Source organism: Ammospiza nelsoni, chromosome 1 (assembly GCF_027579445.1).
Source record: "Ammospiza nelsoni isolate bAmmNel1 chromosome 1, bAmmNel1.pri, whole genome shotgun sequence".
NCBI lineage: Eukaryota > Metazoa > Chordata > Aves > Passeriformes > Passerellidae > Ammospiza > Ammospiza nelsoni.
The window spans coordinates 109,061,750-109,077,350 of NC_080633.1; the positions used below are offsets into that span (position 1 = coordinate 109,061,750).

Sequence of the window (15,601 nt, forward strand, 5' to 3'; positions counted from 1 at the left end):
TCCTCGGTAAAAACCACTGTAATTTCAATGAACCTACTGGTATCAAGTGAAACGACATGTCAAACATAGTAAGTAAATTTAATATTAGGCCTATAGGACTTATCTTAAATGTATCTAGTGACCTGAGCATATTGCGTCTTGAAGTCAGACTTGCCAGACGTTGTAGAAGACAAATTGTAAAGTATCAGCTTCCAAGAGTCTCCAAGGGTATGACCAGGGAAGTCTGTTCCAGGGGGACACAAGACCAGGGGGCACTGGTGACACTAAGCCAGAAGGAGGCAATAGGGGACAGCCTAGATGCTGCAGGTCAACTCCCACACAGCTCAGTCACAGCCTACAAAAGGAGAAGTTTCCAGCTCCTGTGACCTCTCAACTAGAATCATCTTCTCCATTTCCTCATCCTCAAACCAAGGGCAACAAGGACAGCTCTCTTTCTCTTCCCAACCACTCCCCCCCCCCCCCGAATAAATGTGGAGCATTTTTTCCCTTTTCCAATGTAAGTTTTTCTGAATATATATTGCTCCACCAATTTTTCATGTACTGGGACAACTGAACACCTGCACAAAAACTGAATGTGTAGTTGCCTCTCATGCCCCCATGCAAAAAAAGGAAAACAAAATCAGTAGATGCTGTCATAGTGTCCTAGCCATATGAATTAACAAAGCCATTATGAATTATTCTTAAATGCAATGGGAACAAGTTCAATCCTCCATCAAAACCAAGTACCATCTGAATACAGGGTGAAAAAAAAGTCTTCAAAAAACAAAGAGTACAGTGCAGTGCAAGAAAATTTTTTATAATAAGAGTTTTAAAAATCCAGATATCCTATGCTACTGTAACAAATTGAATGCAGGGACCAACAAGTCATATGATAATTCTAATTTTATTTAAGTTTTAGTTAAACAGAAGCCAAAGAGTTTAAGAGAAGCCTGTCCTCCAATGTACTAAACAAAAGCAAATAAACAAGATAGATGATAAACATGTGGAAGTTGTCAAGAAAGCATCAAGTTATGGGTCAAATTACTCCACAGATATCTGAGATGTCCACAAAGCCTCTGTGCTGGTGGTATCAATGCACAAAACCAAAGGAAATGAAAGCCTTCATCTCTAAAACTTACAGAAATTAGTATAAGTATCTACAAGGACATCGCAAGGTTATACAGGGAGAAAATTAGAAGCCCCAAAACTCAAACAGAACATAATCTGATGACAGATTACTATAAAAAGACAATTTTTAAAAGCAATCTTTCTAGGAAAAAGGAGGGCTAAGAAGAACCTCCACCTTTTATCAAATATGAGTAGAAAAATAGGGACAAAGGATGAGGAAAAGGTTGAGGTACTTGGTGCCTTCTTTGCCGTGGTCCAGTCAACAATTGTTATCTGGGTACCCCACCCCTGAGCTAGAAGACTGCAACAGGGAGCAGAGTAAAGCCCCCATAACACAAGGAGAAACTCTCAGTGACTTGCTGCATCACTTAGACACACACAAGTCTATGGAGACAGACAGGATCCACACGAAGGTACTGAAGGAACTGACAGAAATGCTCAGCAAGCCACCTTCCATCGTTTATCAGCAGTCCTGGATGACCAGGGAGGTCACAGTTGGACAGAGGTGAGTATCTGCAGAGCTACAACACTGACTTAAGGGCTGGGGAAGGACATGGAGCAGATCACCTTGAGTGCCACCATGCAGCACATACAGGACAGTCAGGAGATAAGGCCCAACCAGCCTGAGTTCATGAAAGCCAGGTGTTGCTTGACTGCCGTGATCTCCTGATATGGCAGGGTGACCCACTTAGTGGATGAGTGGAAGGCTGCAGATGTTGTCCACTGACAGTTCAGAAAAGCCTCTGACACTGATTACCACAGTATTCTCCTGGAGAAGCTGCCTGCTCAAAGCTTGGATAGGTGCAGTGCTCACTGGGTAAGAACCCAAAAATTGTCCAGACAGCCAGGCCCAGGGAATGGTGGTGAATGGAGTTACATCCAGCTGGCAGCTGGCACCAGTGGTGCTCCGCAGGGCTCACTGCTGGGGCCAGTATTGTTCAATATCTTTACTGAAGATGGGGATGAAGGGATTAAGTGCACCTCAGCTGGGCAGGAATGCTGATCTGCTGGAGGGCAGGAAGGTAATACAGAGGATCAGTGAGCCAAGGCCAGTTGTATGACCTTATTGCTCTCTACAACTACTTGAAAGCAGGTTGTAATGAGGTGGGGATTGGTCATTTCTTCCAGAAACAAGTATTAGGACAAAGGAAACTGGCATCACCATCCATAGGGAAGGTTTAGATTGGATATTAGAAAGAATTTCTTCAGCAAAAAGGTCGGCAAGCATTGGAACAGGCTGCCCAGGAAATTGTTGGAGTCACCATCTCAGGAGGTATTTAAAGGACATGCAGATGTAGTGCTTAGGGACGTGGTTTAGTGGTAAACTTGGCAGTGCTGAATTAATGGATTGGCTTTATGGTATTAGAGGTCTTTTCCAACTTAAATAATTCCATGCATTTAGATAGGCGAGGCGGCCGAGATCAGAATCAGGCACATGATTACCCCTACGAAGCAAATGTCATGAAACTGTACTTAACTTCCAGCATCATCTGAATCTAGTTTAATAACCAGAAAATAGGCTTTTGACAACAATAGTATTTCAAAATGACAGTGTAATTAAATTTAAGTCAAAGCTATGCAATGATGGACTGTATGTTTATGTGTAACCAGCAAATTATATGCTTTTAAGCATGTCAAAATTTTCAAAAGAATTAACCACTGCAGTAATTCAGTTCAGGAAACGGTAGTAGGAAAAAGACTCCCCCAGGTCATTTTTCAACCAGCTGATATGATGTGATACATACCGTTTGCCTCATACAGTGTTTCCAATTCTTACTTCCCTAAAATGTTATGCATTTTAATACCATTCAAGGACGAACCAACAGTCATGCTTCACTCACTTCTGAGAAGCAAGGGAAGGGACTGTGGGACTGGGATGAATAATGAGACAGGAAGTCAGTTTGTCATCCTATGTTACTAGTTCAGACTCAGTTAAAGCTGATCAGACATTATCATCAGGTTTGCATGAGCAACGACAACAGATAATTAGTGCCCAGTCTACTGTGGCTCCTAACTGGTGGGAAAAGGGAAAAAGTGCAGCAACAGCCTTGATTCCATAGAGAGTAAAGAGAACTTCCACAGAACAGGGCAGATCTCAAAACCTGTGTGATCTCCATTTCAAGAGGAACTGATGGTATGACAGTCAACTTGTAACAAAGATTTGGTATTTCAAGGTGGCACCTTTGCAAGGCATTTGGCTGCTGTGCTCTGCACCCCTGTTTCTGCACCCTGCCTGCGCTCATCACATACCAAGGCATTCTCATGCTGGTGTCTATTACAGGAGTATATAGGAGAGCCATCTATTAACTCCCATTTGGTGGAAAAGTGAGGAATATTCTCTTTCCTTATTCTCCTTTCTTTATTATTTTCCTTTATAATATTCCTTTCTCCAAGGAATATTCTCCTTTCTTTATTATTTTCTCAATTGGCAGAACATTTACTTCAATACATAAATTTCTAAGCCATCTTTTAATAAAAGAAAAGTCTGTGCTGGTAGAATATACTTTCCTGAAACTGAATAGAGAAAGCTTTAATAACTCAAGTTTAAATACACTAAAGCTAATCAATTCATCCTGCATTCAAGTTTCCATTATACTTCTAAGAAAGCACAGAACAGGTCTGTAAAGTATAATTAATGAGAGACTGCTACATACAAGCATGTAAAATCAAGACTACAGCTTTTACTTCATTTGTTTTGCAGATTCATAGAATTTTTTCATTTAAATCTCTTGAACTGTGTAGCCAAATTTATATGTGAAAGAAACAACAAATTAAATTAAATTAGTCCTTATTTAAGCTGTATTTGAAACTGTCTAAAATTGATGTTCTTAGTTCCACAATTTCCAAATTAGATTTAAAAAATTATGTTAGCGGTTCAGAAAACAGACAAATTAATGCAAATTTTTTAAAAACGTTGTACTTCTGGAAGCTTGTACACTGAAACTTAACTGGCTGGGAAATCTAGGAAACATTCAGAGCATCTGCCTCTTTGTCCCACTCTATCCCTGCAAAACAGAGACACAAAAAGAACAGTGAACTGAATTCCCAGCCTGGACAAACCTGGGCAGGTGTACTGACTGCAGGGCATCCCTGGCAGAGGAAAGGGCTCGTGCTCACGGAGCAGGCCATCCCCAGCCTGGGCACGGTGCCATTTGGATGCAGGTAGGTGCCAGGGTGAGAGAGCAGGGCACTGTCCCTGAGACAGCCCTGGCTCGGTCCTGCCTCTCCTGGCACGCCTGCTCACAGAGCCTGCAGCGCTGCGGCCACCGACCAGGGGCTCACAGACAACCAAGCACTCTCTCGTGCTGCTGCCCAGCCCACTGCCAGCTTCCTACTGCTGTCTCTCCTCAGACTGCCATGGAAAAGCAGTAAGGGAACTATCTCTGCACTAACATGAGCACCAGCACTGGGTGTAACTGCAGTTCTTCCACGAGAGGTAAAGCGAAAACGAAGCTTTCTTTACCTCCTCATACATACAGGGGCTGTAAGTACAGACTAACGGCATACACACTGTCAATGGTAGTAAGAAACGTCGCTGGGAATGCTGTGCCAAGAATTAGAGGATAATAATGGGAAGTATTACAACACACAGTGCTCTCAAATTACAGTCACAGGTGCATGTGCTTCCCCTAATGCCAACTGATTTTCCAAGTCTTATGATAGTGACCAAGAAATAATCACAGAGCAGCTGATGTTCTCTCCTGAAAGAGTTTAAGGATGAAAATGCTCCGGGGTGACTTATGGCTACAATTAGAAGAAACAAAAAAGTTCAAAATATGTTTTCTAACAGTACCATTGAGAAGAGGCTGTCCTCCATGTACACTCCTTGAGACTACTGCACTGTGAACATCTTCAGGAAATCCAGTCTTGCATGACAAATCTTCACAGGTTGCTTTTATTGGTGCCTGAAACACAAAACAAAATGTATGTAATACTTGCAACCCAGACTCACCAGAGAAACATTCCAGTTGGCACATACTACACTTTGCTGCTGTCTTGTACAAGCAGAATCTTTGTTTCTGAACGACTGCAATTAGGACTGTGAGGGCAAAGGGTTAATCTTTCTGATAACTGGAATGGAAGGAACAAATCCCACTTGTCTGGTAAGATCTAAATAATACACCATCTTGATTCTTCTGACAACTGAACATTTCCACTAAACCAGACACCTAGACTGAAGCGGAATCATAAAGGGAACAAAAACATTCCTTCCTCTGGAAATAAATGTTGCACAAAACACATCTCAACTTTTTCACAGCCAGATTGCTTGGAAGGGATCACTTCAACCACTGGGGTAAAATGCTTTATATAGAATATTTCTACGTGAGGCCGCACCAGAACAAGTTAACTCAGACAAAATGTTACATTTGCAATAACTTAAGAGAACTTACATTTGTGTTAGTGTTCAAACAGATACCATATAAAGCCAAATGTTTCCAGTGCAACTCCTATTTCAAAGGGACATTAAGTTAAAAGGAGAGCAGCTCATTAAATTTGCACATGGAAGAGCTGAGCCACTGAAACTGTTTGTTCTCTCACTTATTAAAAAAGTTTACCCTCAAATCACATTCTTAAAAGAGCTTCATAAATGCCTTTCCATTAAGAAATATAATACAGCATTTGGAAACTTGTTTGTACTGTAGTTCTCCATGTTCCATGGAAAATAGTTCTGGTAGCAAAGCTATTTTCCAGGAAAGCTTGTTGCCTATTTGGAAAAAAAAACAAAACCAAAACCAAACATTTTCTGTGGCAACGGATTAAGATTTCCTTTCAGTGGATTGGTTTTGTCTCGTTTTAGTACTGCACAAGAGAACTGTACATTGGCAAACCCCTTTTCACACTATACAGCAGAGAGGTCAGCTCCCACTGCAGCCTGGGCTGAGATATAGCCAAGAAATCGTGACAGCTCCCACACAACCTCCAACACCTCACATGCCAAACGAAGGCCTATCCACATGCATGCCCAGATGTGGTATATATGGCCTTGGACAGCACAAGCAACTGTGTGATTATATCATACTTAAATCTGATCAAGACTTAAATTAGATTTTCCTGTTTGCTTTCCAGATGGGCTTCCATCAAGCAGACTGACTCAAGGCCACTTAAGCATCCCTGCATCTTGCAAAGAAAGCCCTACAGGAAAAAATAAAAAAGGGAGGGAGAAAGAGAAGATTATGGTGTTCCACCCATTCACCCTACTAACCTCAGGGAAAGAGAGCATTAAAGCAGAGGTGGGACAGGAGCAACTCAAACAACAAGGGCTTCCTCAGGGAAAAGGGACTAGGTGGAAATGTAATCTCTCCACTGACAAACATGGCCAAACTCAACATGTCAAGCCCTGTTGGAACAGTTTTATCACTAATACAAGGAGGCATCTGTAACTCATTGCATTGCATTTACACCAACAGCATCCTAACTGTGCAGCTCAACACTGACATTACAAAAGCAAAAACAACTTAAAATTTACTAACTTGCAAGTTAATGCACTATCCTGGTATGCCCTCAGTAACTTGTAATTATCAAGTTTCAGATTAACTTAAACTGTTGTGATTTAAGATCTACATGGGTATCTCACCTGTGTACAATTGCTTAAGTAGTTTATTATGTTTAGATGGAGACCCTAAAGAGGAAGCAAATAAAGCAACAATTTAGCTACCATGGAACTATGTTCCCTACAAAACTGGAACCAAGATCTGTAGCTATGTGCCAACAGTCTATTTATATATTGAGTTTTTAAGATAAAAAGATGGCAAATAAAAAATAACTAAAATTTTAACCAGCCAGTTTCCTCAGCTTTAAAACTCAAATCACAGGTTTGATAAGGTTTCCATTGAATGAAAGAAAAGAGTAAGACTCATTTAAACTACTGCAGAAAAGGCAACTTCAAAGAAATGTGGTGGAAAAGGAAATAAAGTCTTCCATGGTATCTTTGAAACCAAGAGCTACTGGCTGGGCAGCTGAGGAGATAGCAGGATTTTCAGCAAGACTGCACTGATGTGTTTGGGAATCTTTCAGCCTTTCCAGTAATCTATATGTACTAAACAGCTCTTATAAACTGAAACAATGCCCACTGAAACAAAAGCTGGGGAACATGAATAGAGAGCCTTCTTTATTCTTTCATTTGCAGCCATCAATTTTATCCAGAAACAAAAGACTGTACTCTGCCCTCCAAAAACAGCCCTTTGTAAAGATTGTTTCAGAACAAAAACACAAGGGAAGGAAGAATTCGAATTTTCAGCAATTCTTAATCGCCCTGTGTTAAGCATTCTGAATTAAGTAGAAGTTGCAACTTCAGACACACTGGGTCACATTAAGTTCAGCCTGAGAGTACTGCAAGACTTAAACCATTTTAACTCTAAGAAAAGAAGGATGCCGAAATATTTTTATCCCCTTATCTGGGGCAAAAGGCGAAAGCTAGTGAAGATTATGGGACACATTATTATAATTTACAGGATTTTGTGTGATTAGTACAATTCCCAAGACACTTTCAAATTTAAAACAATATTACTTGTACATTCATCTGCAGAAGGACACTCCTTTAAAAAAACTCGATCTTTTTAAGACAGAAAGCAATTACCTTAGCTTGTACCCACATTAAAACCTGCTCAGTGGAGTCACAGAGTTTTAAACAAGCTCAGCACTTGGTAAAGTCTCCTCTCAAGCACTACCAGACTTTGTGATGGCAAAATAAAATTACTTCTAAAAAACTATTCTGCTTTCCTCATTCTTTATTACTTGTTTAGCCATTTTTAACTGCTAAATGAGTGATAAGCATTACCATCTCCAGATGCTAGAGAGATAGTCACACATGGTATCAAATCATGCATATAAACTCAGTACTGTAGATCTCAAATATAAATCAACAGGAAAACGGCAATTATGAAGCAACATGATGTAAATTAGAAGTCTTCTGTCAAAACTGTTATTCAATCAATTAAAAGAATTCACCATTTTGATATAGTTAGGCAGTTAAACCTGAAGTTTTGACATCCTGCTCCTCTGTTACTTTAGTTTCATCCCTAGATATGAAAACTGTGGTTTAATTCCAAAGCTGTATTCTAGCTAGATTAAAAAAAAGAAAAATAAAACAGCCCACCAAAAAAAAACCTGAAACCAAAAATACCATTAGCAACCTGTTTACAATTTCAAGTGTATAATTCTAAGGGATCTGCATTTACATCTTTTTCGTAATACCACCAGTAAAAGTCTTCCAACAAAACAAGCCTCAAAGTTTTGAAAAGTTTCTAACCGAAACAAGCATTGAGCCAGGCAGAATTTCTTCAGTAGTACTGACAGATCTGGACTCATAACCAATTTCCATTATTTTTAAAAAGTAGACACATTTAAAATTCCAAATATTTGGAAATATCCATTTAAAGAAACATGTACTTCAAAATGCGATCTCACCAGCTCCTCTGCATATGCCATACACCACTGCAGTTCAGTAGTAGCTATCAATCTGAAATATCGAAGTCTCTTCTACTTTGCATCTACATGTACTACTTCACAAGATTTCTTAACAACAATTTTAACAAGGCATGTTGTTTTTGGAAGACTGCTTTCTTTTATATTGTAACTTAGTCCTATAGAAAAAGAAGTCTAGGTAGTAAAATGAGAAACCAAGCAGGGTATGTATCAAAGAAAATATCATACTACACAGTATAACTGAACACAGTACAGTTACCAATTGCTAAGTCTAGCCAAATCACAGGACATTATTGTGTGAAGTTCAAAACAATGTCTGACATAATTATATGTATGATGAAGCAAGAATGGGGTATTGGAGCTCTTCCTCCTTAATAACCAACATTCATTCACAACTACCACAGTAATATTCAACTTAAGCACAGATCACAGAAACGTTTGTGACTGTTTAAAGACTGGGTGTTTCTTCATTAATTTAAAAGCCAGGATGATACCCAATACTCACTTGCAACTTAGGTTCTAGAGAACTCTAAAAACTAGAGATTGTTCTGTCCATTTTTAGTTTTGTGTATAGACATTACCTGACACAATGGGATATGCTGTACGAGGTGGTATTATTTAGTAACTACTTTCTATTTACTGTCATAAGGCAAAAGAAAGATACCCTGGATGATAGAAACATCTTTGAAAAGCTTTAGATACTAGAATTCAAAATGCTCAGCAACTCTCTCAAATCCCCAACTTTGCTGCAAACAAAGCTGCCAACAGTTTATACTCTCACAGTACTCAGTACTTCAGCAAAAGTAGTCAAGTACAATTTGTTTTCAACCATAGAGTACAACCAGAGAGAAAGAAAAGTGCCTTTCATTCAAGTTGTTCTGGAAGCCAAAAGCTCCCAAATGGGTGCCAGGCCACATCCTCCCAGAGGTCATTCAGTTACAGCAGAAAGGGCTTTCGTTACGCCATCTTCGCTTCTAATCACTGCTCTACTTTGTGAACCACAAGATTTTAGATCAGAAAATCCAATTTCTTAAACCAACACTTAGAGCTCTCAAACACCTTCCCAAATTAAGAGAATACACAATTTGAATGCTACTATCTGGCTTAAAGTAACTTGGCTTAAACCACCAAAGGGGGGTAAGTCATCTATTTCCACCCTTCCTGCCCATGGGCAGGGACACCTTCCACTAAGCCAGTGAGACTTGCTCAAAGCCCCACCCAACCTGGACTTGAACACTTCCAGGGATGGGGCATCTACAGCTTCTCTGGGCAACTGGCTCCACTGCCTTACCACCCTCCCACGGAAGAGTAACTGATCTCAGCCTACTGTTTTCAGTTTGTGCCATTCCTACTTATCCTATCTCTACATGTGCATGTAAAAAGTCTCTCTCCCTGGTCATGTCCAGCCTCTCATCCACCAGCACCACCGAGCCCTGCTCTGCATCTGTTCATCCCTCAGTTTTACAAACCATGTTCACAGCCTATCCTGTTAACCCCAAATGACAGACAATATTCATTTGCTCTACTGAAAATTAAGACAATTATTTAGTATACCCCACATAGCTCAAACCCATGATCCAAGTTTGGATTTTCCCCCTCCCTCAACTAGGAGAACATGGGAGGGGCTGCTTCTTCCAAAACACATGGTTCCTCAGGCAAGCCACGGCTCAGAGAAGGATATCTTAAACTTTCTGTATGTCTAAGTTTTAATAATTGTTTTAATAATAACTTGAAAAAGTTTTATCTGGTATTTGACCACACATTCTACTTTCTCTACAAGAAATGACATCTCTCTGATTTGGTAATACCCATTGTATTGCTCACACTGAACATTTCAGCCCATAAAACTGCTGCTATTCTATACAGGAGGATGCTGCATTTTTCTGACCTTTGGGGGAGGCCTAGAAATGCCTCTTTGGGGGGATCACAAAATTTTAACTACGTCTTCAGCTGCTGGGTGATAATTATATGCTAATTATAAGGAATGGGAGAGTCCCTAGAGGAATCTTGGTAAAAATATATTTTTTTAAATATGTCAAGGAGTGCCTCGAGGAGAGGATAAACACACTTTTTGGAAACATGGTATTTAATTAAATATACGAATAATGACTAAAACCAAATACTTTAAGTGAAATGCTGAAAAGATCTGGCAGCGAATCACCTTCCATCTTGGAAGCTGCCGATACTGTATCTGTTTTCATAAGTCATTTAAAAATAGAAAGCCTAATTTCCCTTCTTTATTCAGACAGAGCTCCCATGATCTTTCAGCAAGAAGTGCAGGATCAAATCAAATGATGAATCATGCACACTTGGATTATATACCTCTCAAGGTGAACAGCAACATGGTTCAACACCCAGGTGAAAAAGGTCCCTCTCAGCTCACTCACAAACTACAAATGCACTTGAGGAAAATACAGATCTTCCTTGAACTCATCCTGCAATAATGTTCATGTTTCTTTCCTCTCAGGATTCACCTCACTGTATGCCACTGTTGCCCAACGAGAGAGTCTCAGTCTGTGGCAGGTGAGAAGTCCTTTACCACTGCTCCTACAAAGGATGTCATGTATTCTTTTTGCCTTCATTATTCTCCATCCAAATTTTGGACAATGCTCTCAGGCACATGGTGAGACTCTTGGGGATGGTGCTGTGCACGGCCAGGAGCTGGACTCGATGATCCTTATTGGATCATCAGCTTATTCTGTAATCTGTCTCACTGAACCTTACACACAACTGGTGCTACTGGGTTAATGGAAGCACACAGGCTACTCCATAAGGCCACTATGGGTTCCCAGCTTTCATCCTGAGACCCTCTATAACAAGAATTTAAAATAAAAAAATCCAGGGAACATTAGAGATTGCACAGCCTTTGGGAATAGACTTGTGCTTTGTGTGTGTACATTGTTTGAGGTAAGTTACGCTCTCATTCTAATGGGAATGCTGCTGACTACTGAAACTATTGCAAGCTTTCTGAACTTTTTTGTTAACCTAAAAAAACACTTACAAAACCAATGAAAAACAGAGTTTAACTGGTAAATGATTTTGTTAAGCAGGAAAAGCCATTCAAAAATTCCTCTTCCTCACCACATGACAAGTCCCTTACACAATACTGTCTGTATTGAGTAAAAATAACTTTACTCACAGCTTCCTCAAGCTATTTTTAAATATAAACATGCAGTTCTGTCACAACTAAACTGTCTCATGTGTTAGTGCTCAGTTATTAAAAGAAGTAATAAAATACATTATTGATATAAAAGCATCAGTGAAACCAAGTAAGATAGAACATGACAGGGTTTGTCCAATGATGTTTCTAGGAAGTCCTTCAACTTCTAGAAACAGAAAGGAAAATAACAGGAAGTTTTTGAATTACACATTCTTGACTCAATGTAGCTCAAAAATATGATAATTTTGGTAAATATTTTAAAAGCTGGTATCAAAACTATACATTCATCTTTTCAGTACACTGAGCTGCATGCCTAGGTAGCAGTACTACCGTGGAAGAGAGAGAGCAGTAGAAGGCTGTGGTGGTTTAACATGGAACAGGTTTTCTGGGAGGTTGTTGTCAAACCAATGGGTGCTCAGATTTTAATGTTGGCACCTGGTTTGGCCACTGAGATTTGGATCCGCCTCTGAGAACACACAGGGTTAAAAGCAGGGCTCCCCCCTGGAAGGTTCTCTTTGGATTTCCAGCGGGAGAGAGTTTGATTCCTCCCCACAGCTGGGCAGGGGGAGAGGAAAGCCACAGGGCCTGGGAGAGATGGGCCTGACCCTGAGGGGCCCAAGGGTGGAAGCATGGAAGAACTACTGAGAGGTATTCCCTCCCCCCACCTTCTGGGAGACAGAGCTTGGGAGTTACCTTGAAACTCAATAAACATGTGCGGCAGCAGGGCTGAGAAGAGTCCAGCCGCTTGTGGGAGCTTTCAACCCCTTTGTGCACAATGAAAACTTTAAAGAACATTAACCCTTCCTAGAAGAGTGATGAAGGTCTGGGCAGAGAGGGAGAGATGTTGAGGGAGAATGGAGGAGTAGCATTTTTTGCTGGACTCTTTTTTTTTTTTGTATAGCCATGGACTGTTTCCTTGTGATACAGAGACTGCTTCCAGGGGGGGCAATGCCTCAGAACCAGGAGGGTTCAGTGTGGGCACCCCTCGGCCCCAGGGAGTGCAAAAAACATGGGGGGGACAGATATCCCAAAGTTGAGACTGTGCCTTTTTGGAAGGAGAGAAGGCATCCTTAACAGGAATCCTGGAAGCAGCCCTGGTCCATGCGCAGTGGTGAGAGCACTGGGCATGGAAGGAAGATGTCACCATGGCAAATGATCTCCGGGCAGTGCTACGTGTGACAAGAAGCCCATGGCACAAGAAGGACTCCTCCTCCTGGTGAACTGAGGATTGAGTATTCTAAAGGGTGGTGCTGGACCAAGAGTTGGTGATTTGGGAGATGTATTGTATTAGAAATTTGGTGGGGGGAGGAGGAAAATGTTTTTGTGAAATTTTAATTTTCCTTGTGTGTGTTTTTTTTTTCCTTTCCCTTGTAGTTTAGTAAATAAAATTTTCTTTATTCCTAAGTAAGAGCCTGCTTTGCTTATTCCTGGTCACATCTCACAGCAGACACCAGGGAGAGAGTATTTTCATGGGGGCGCTGGCATTGTGCCAGTGTCAAACTATGACAAAGGCTCTCTCGAAAACACACATTTATTAAAAATACATAGATCAACAGCATAAGAATATATGCCCTCTGGTACATAAGCAGAGTATATATTTCTGAGCTTGCTAGAATATCTGTCCAGATAATTTTGCTTATTAAAAAAATTCTGATTATCTCCTGTTCTGTCAACCAATGACTTAAATTAAAAAAACTCACTGAATTACACAACCTTATCTGTCCTATAATAGATGTAAAAAGTTTTTTAAAAAAGTATTTTAACAAAATATATTTAAATAATATATTCAGTTTAATATCTAAGGAAATTTAGCTCTGCAATTATCTGAATTTTGAGGATGTGTCAGTGTTACTGCTATCACTTAGACAAGAGAGACAAGGATTGGAGAGCTCTCTGCTGCAATACCCTGCCACATTTAACTTTTCCAATGGAATCTTTGAAGACAAAACAAAACCAGACCATGAAGATCTACACTGAAAAAGCTTGAGATACCCAACATAACTACTCTGGTCAGGGGCTTATGAATGTGTCACAAAATGCCTTCAATTCACTACAATCAGTGTACTTTGAATGGTGTTGGTGTCTGTTAATGGAGTAATTTATCAGAGACACTGTAAAACTCATGCTTATACAGATAAAAAAAAAAAAGTAAGTCTAAGAAACAGGTATATTGCGAGACACAGAAGATTTACCCCCAATAGGAGATCTTGCTTGTTTCTGCACAAAACTACATTAATATTCCTCACCCCAATTCTGCCAGAGACTACTGCTGCTGGGGGTAATTACTGCAGGGGCAGAACTAGCAAGAAATGCCATTGCTGGATTCTCAGCTGAGGCAGCTTAACAGGAGTGTCATTTAGGGTAGTAGCTTTATCACCTGGATACATTTGCTAAGGCCTGGAATAAGACCAAAATTGCCTGCAGAGGGTAATAACTTATGTCCTCTGTCATCATAATTCAAATTCAAACCAGTCACCTAAGCTCAAAAGCCTCCAAAACCTGCTTTATTGTTTACTTGCTTTTGATTTAGAAACAGACAACATCCATGTAGTGATTCAATCAGCTTATATTTAAAGAAACGTATTTCCTTTTTGAGCACTTCATTTCTAATTTGTGTTCCAGTTTATTTCTAATAGTAAACTCATACTGGCTTTCCCATTCCGTCATTGGATTGGAATTGTTGATTTAGTCAGAAAAACAAGATTCACTCCTTTCATCCTATCTTCTGTCAGAATTTTTTTCATGTAATACTTCCAGACTCATACTGATATGCTAACCAGCAAAACAGAGTGCAGTTTTCATTCCTCTCCTTCTTGTGCAGGTTACACACTGCCAAAACTCAAGCTGTATTTCCTGTACACAAACAACATCCACAGATCTGCCCTTAAAATCTGGTTCCAGTTACAATTTTTCAAGTAATTCCATAATGACAGCTTTTCTATACCACTAACAAACTGATTAATACTCTAGAAAATAAAGGTAGACAGATGCCATGTTGCAGAGAGGAAAAACTGAGTGAAAAGATTCAACATTTCAGAAGAACCTGATACAAATAACCTCCTACAAACCAAAAGTAGGAGGTGTGACAACAGGGGAAAAAGTTAGCAATGCACCTAGCTGGTGCAGGTTCTTGCAGTATGCATGATGGAAGAAGGGAGAAGGAAAAAAAGAGCTCTTAAAATGAAAGTGCGGTACAGATACAGGTCTGTAAATCTGATTTCATACTCAAGTTCCAATTTTGTTACACGCTATTAAAAATCAACCCTAACCTGATTTAATGGATACCCAAACAAGGGGGAAATTGGATTCCCCAACCATAACGTGCCAGTGACACTGAGTGATATATAAAAGCAACACGGCTAGTTCCTGTCCTTAATTCATAGCCTGTGCTTCAATTTCAAACCTGCCTTGGGTAAGGAGAAAAAAAAAAAAAAAAAAAAAAAAAAAAAAAAAGAAGATGCAATAAAAGCTTACTGCAGATTTTGTGCTTTAAAGATTTATTGAGATAGGAAGACTAAACAGAACTGAAAGCACATACAGTAAACAGCACATAAGGACTTAAAAAAAAAACCACACACGAAAAAACCAACCCAACACAACAACAGCCGGTAAGTGGCACACACAAGTTTCTGAACAGGGTGTCTGCTATCACACGCAGCCGCTCACGCTCAGCCGGACGCTCCCGTGTCGCGCCAGCCACCCGGCGCGTCCTCCTAGGGCTCAAGGGAAAATGCCCGGCTGCCGTGGAGCGGCGTTTCAGCACCTCGCTCGCCTGGCGCAAATCGTCAGCCCCTGAGAGCTCCTCAGAAACTGCGTGAAGGACTCAACTGCCCGGGGACCCCGTGAGGGGACAGGAGCGTCAGAGACAGGGAGAAGCGGAGAGGAGCCGGAGGCCGGGCGGGCTCCTCC

General features: G+C 40.4%; 1 protein-coding gene across 1 annotated transcript in view; it reads right to left on the reverse strand.

The window, feature by feature from the left end:
• CDH2 (cadherin 2) overlaps positions 1-15,601 on the reverse strand; it is a 115,977-nt gene that overhangs the window by 98,604 nt on the left and 1,772 nt on the right. The window contains exon 2 of the mRNA XM_059478353.1: positions 4,901-5,012. Within this exon, the coding sequence (XP_059334336.1) occupies positions 4,901-5,012 (112 nt within the window). The remainder of the gene's footprint in view (positions 1-4,900; positions 5,013-15,601) is intronic.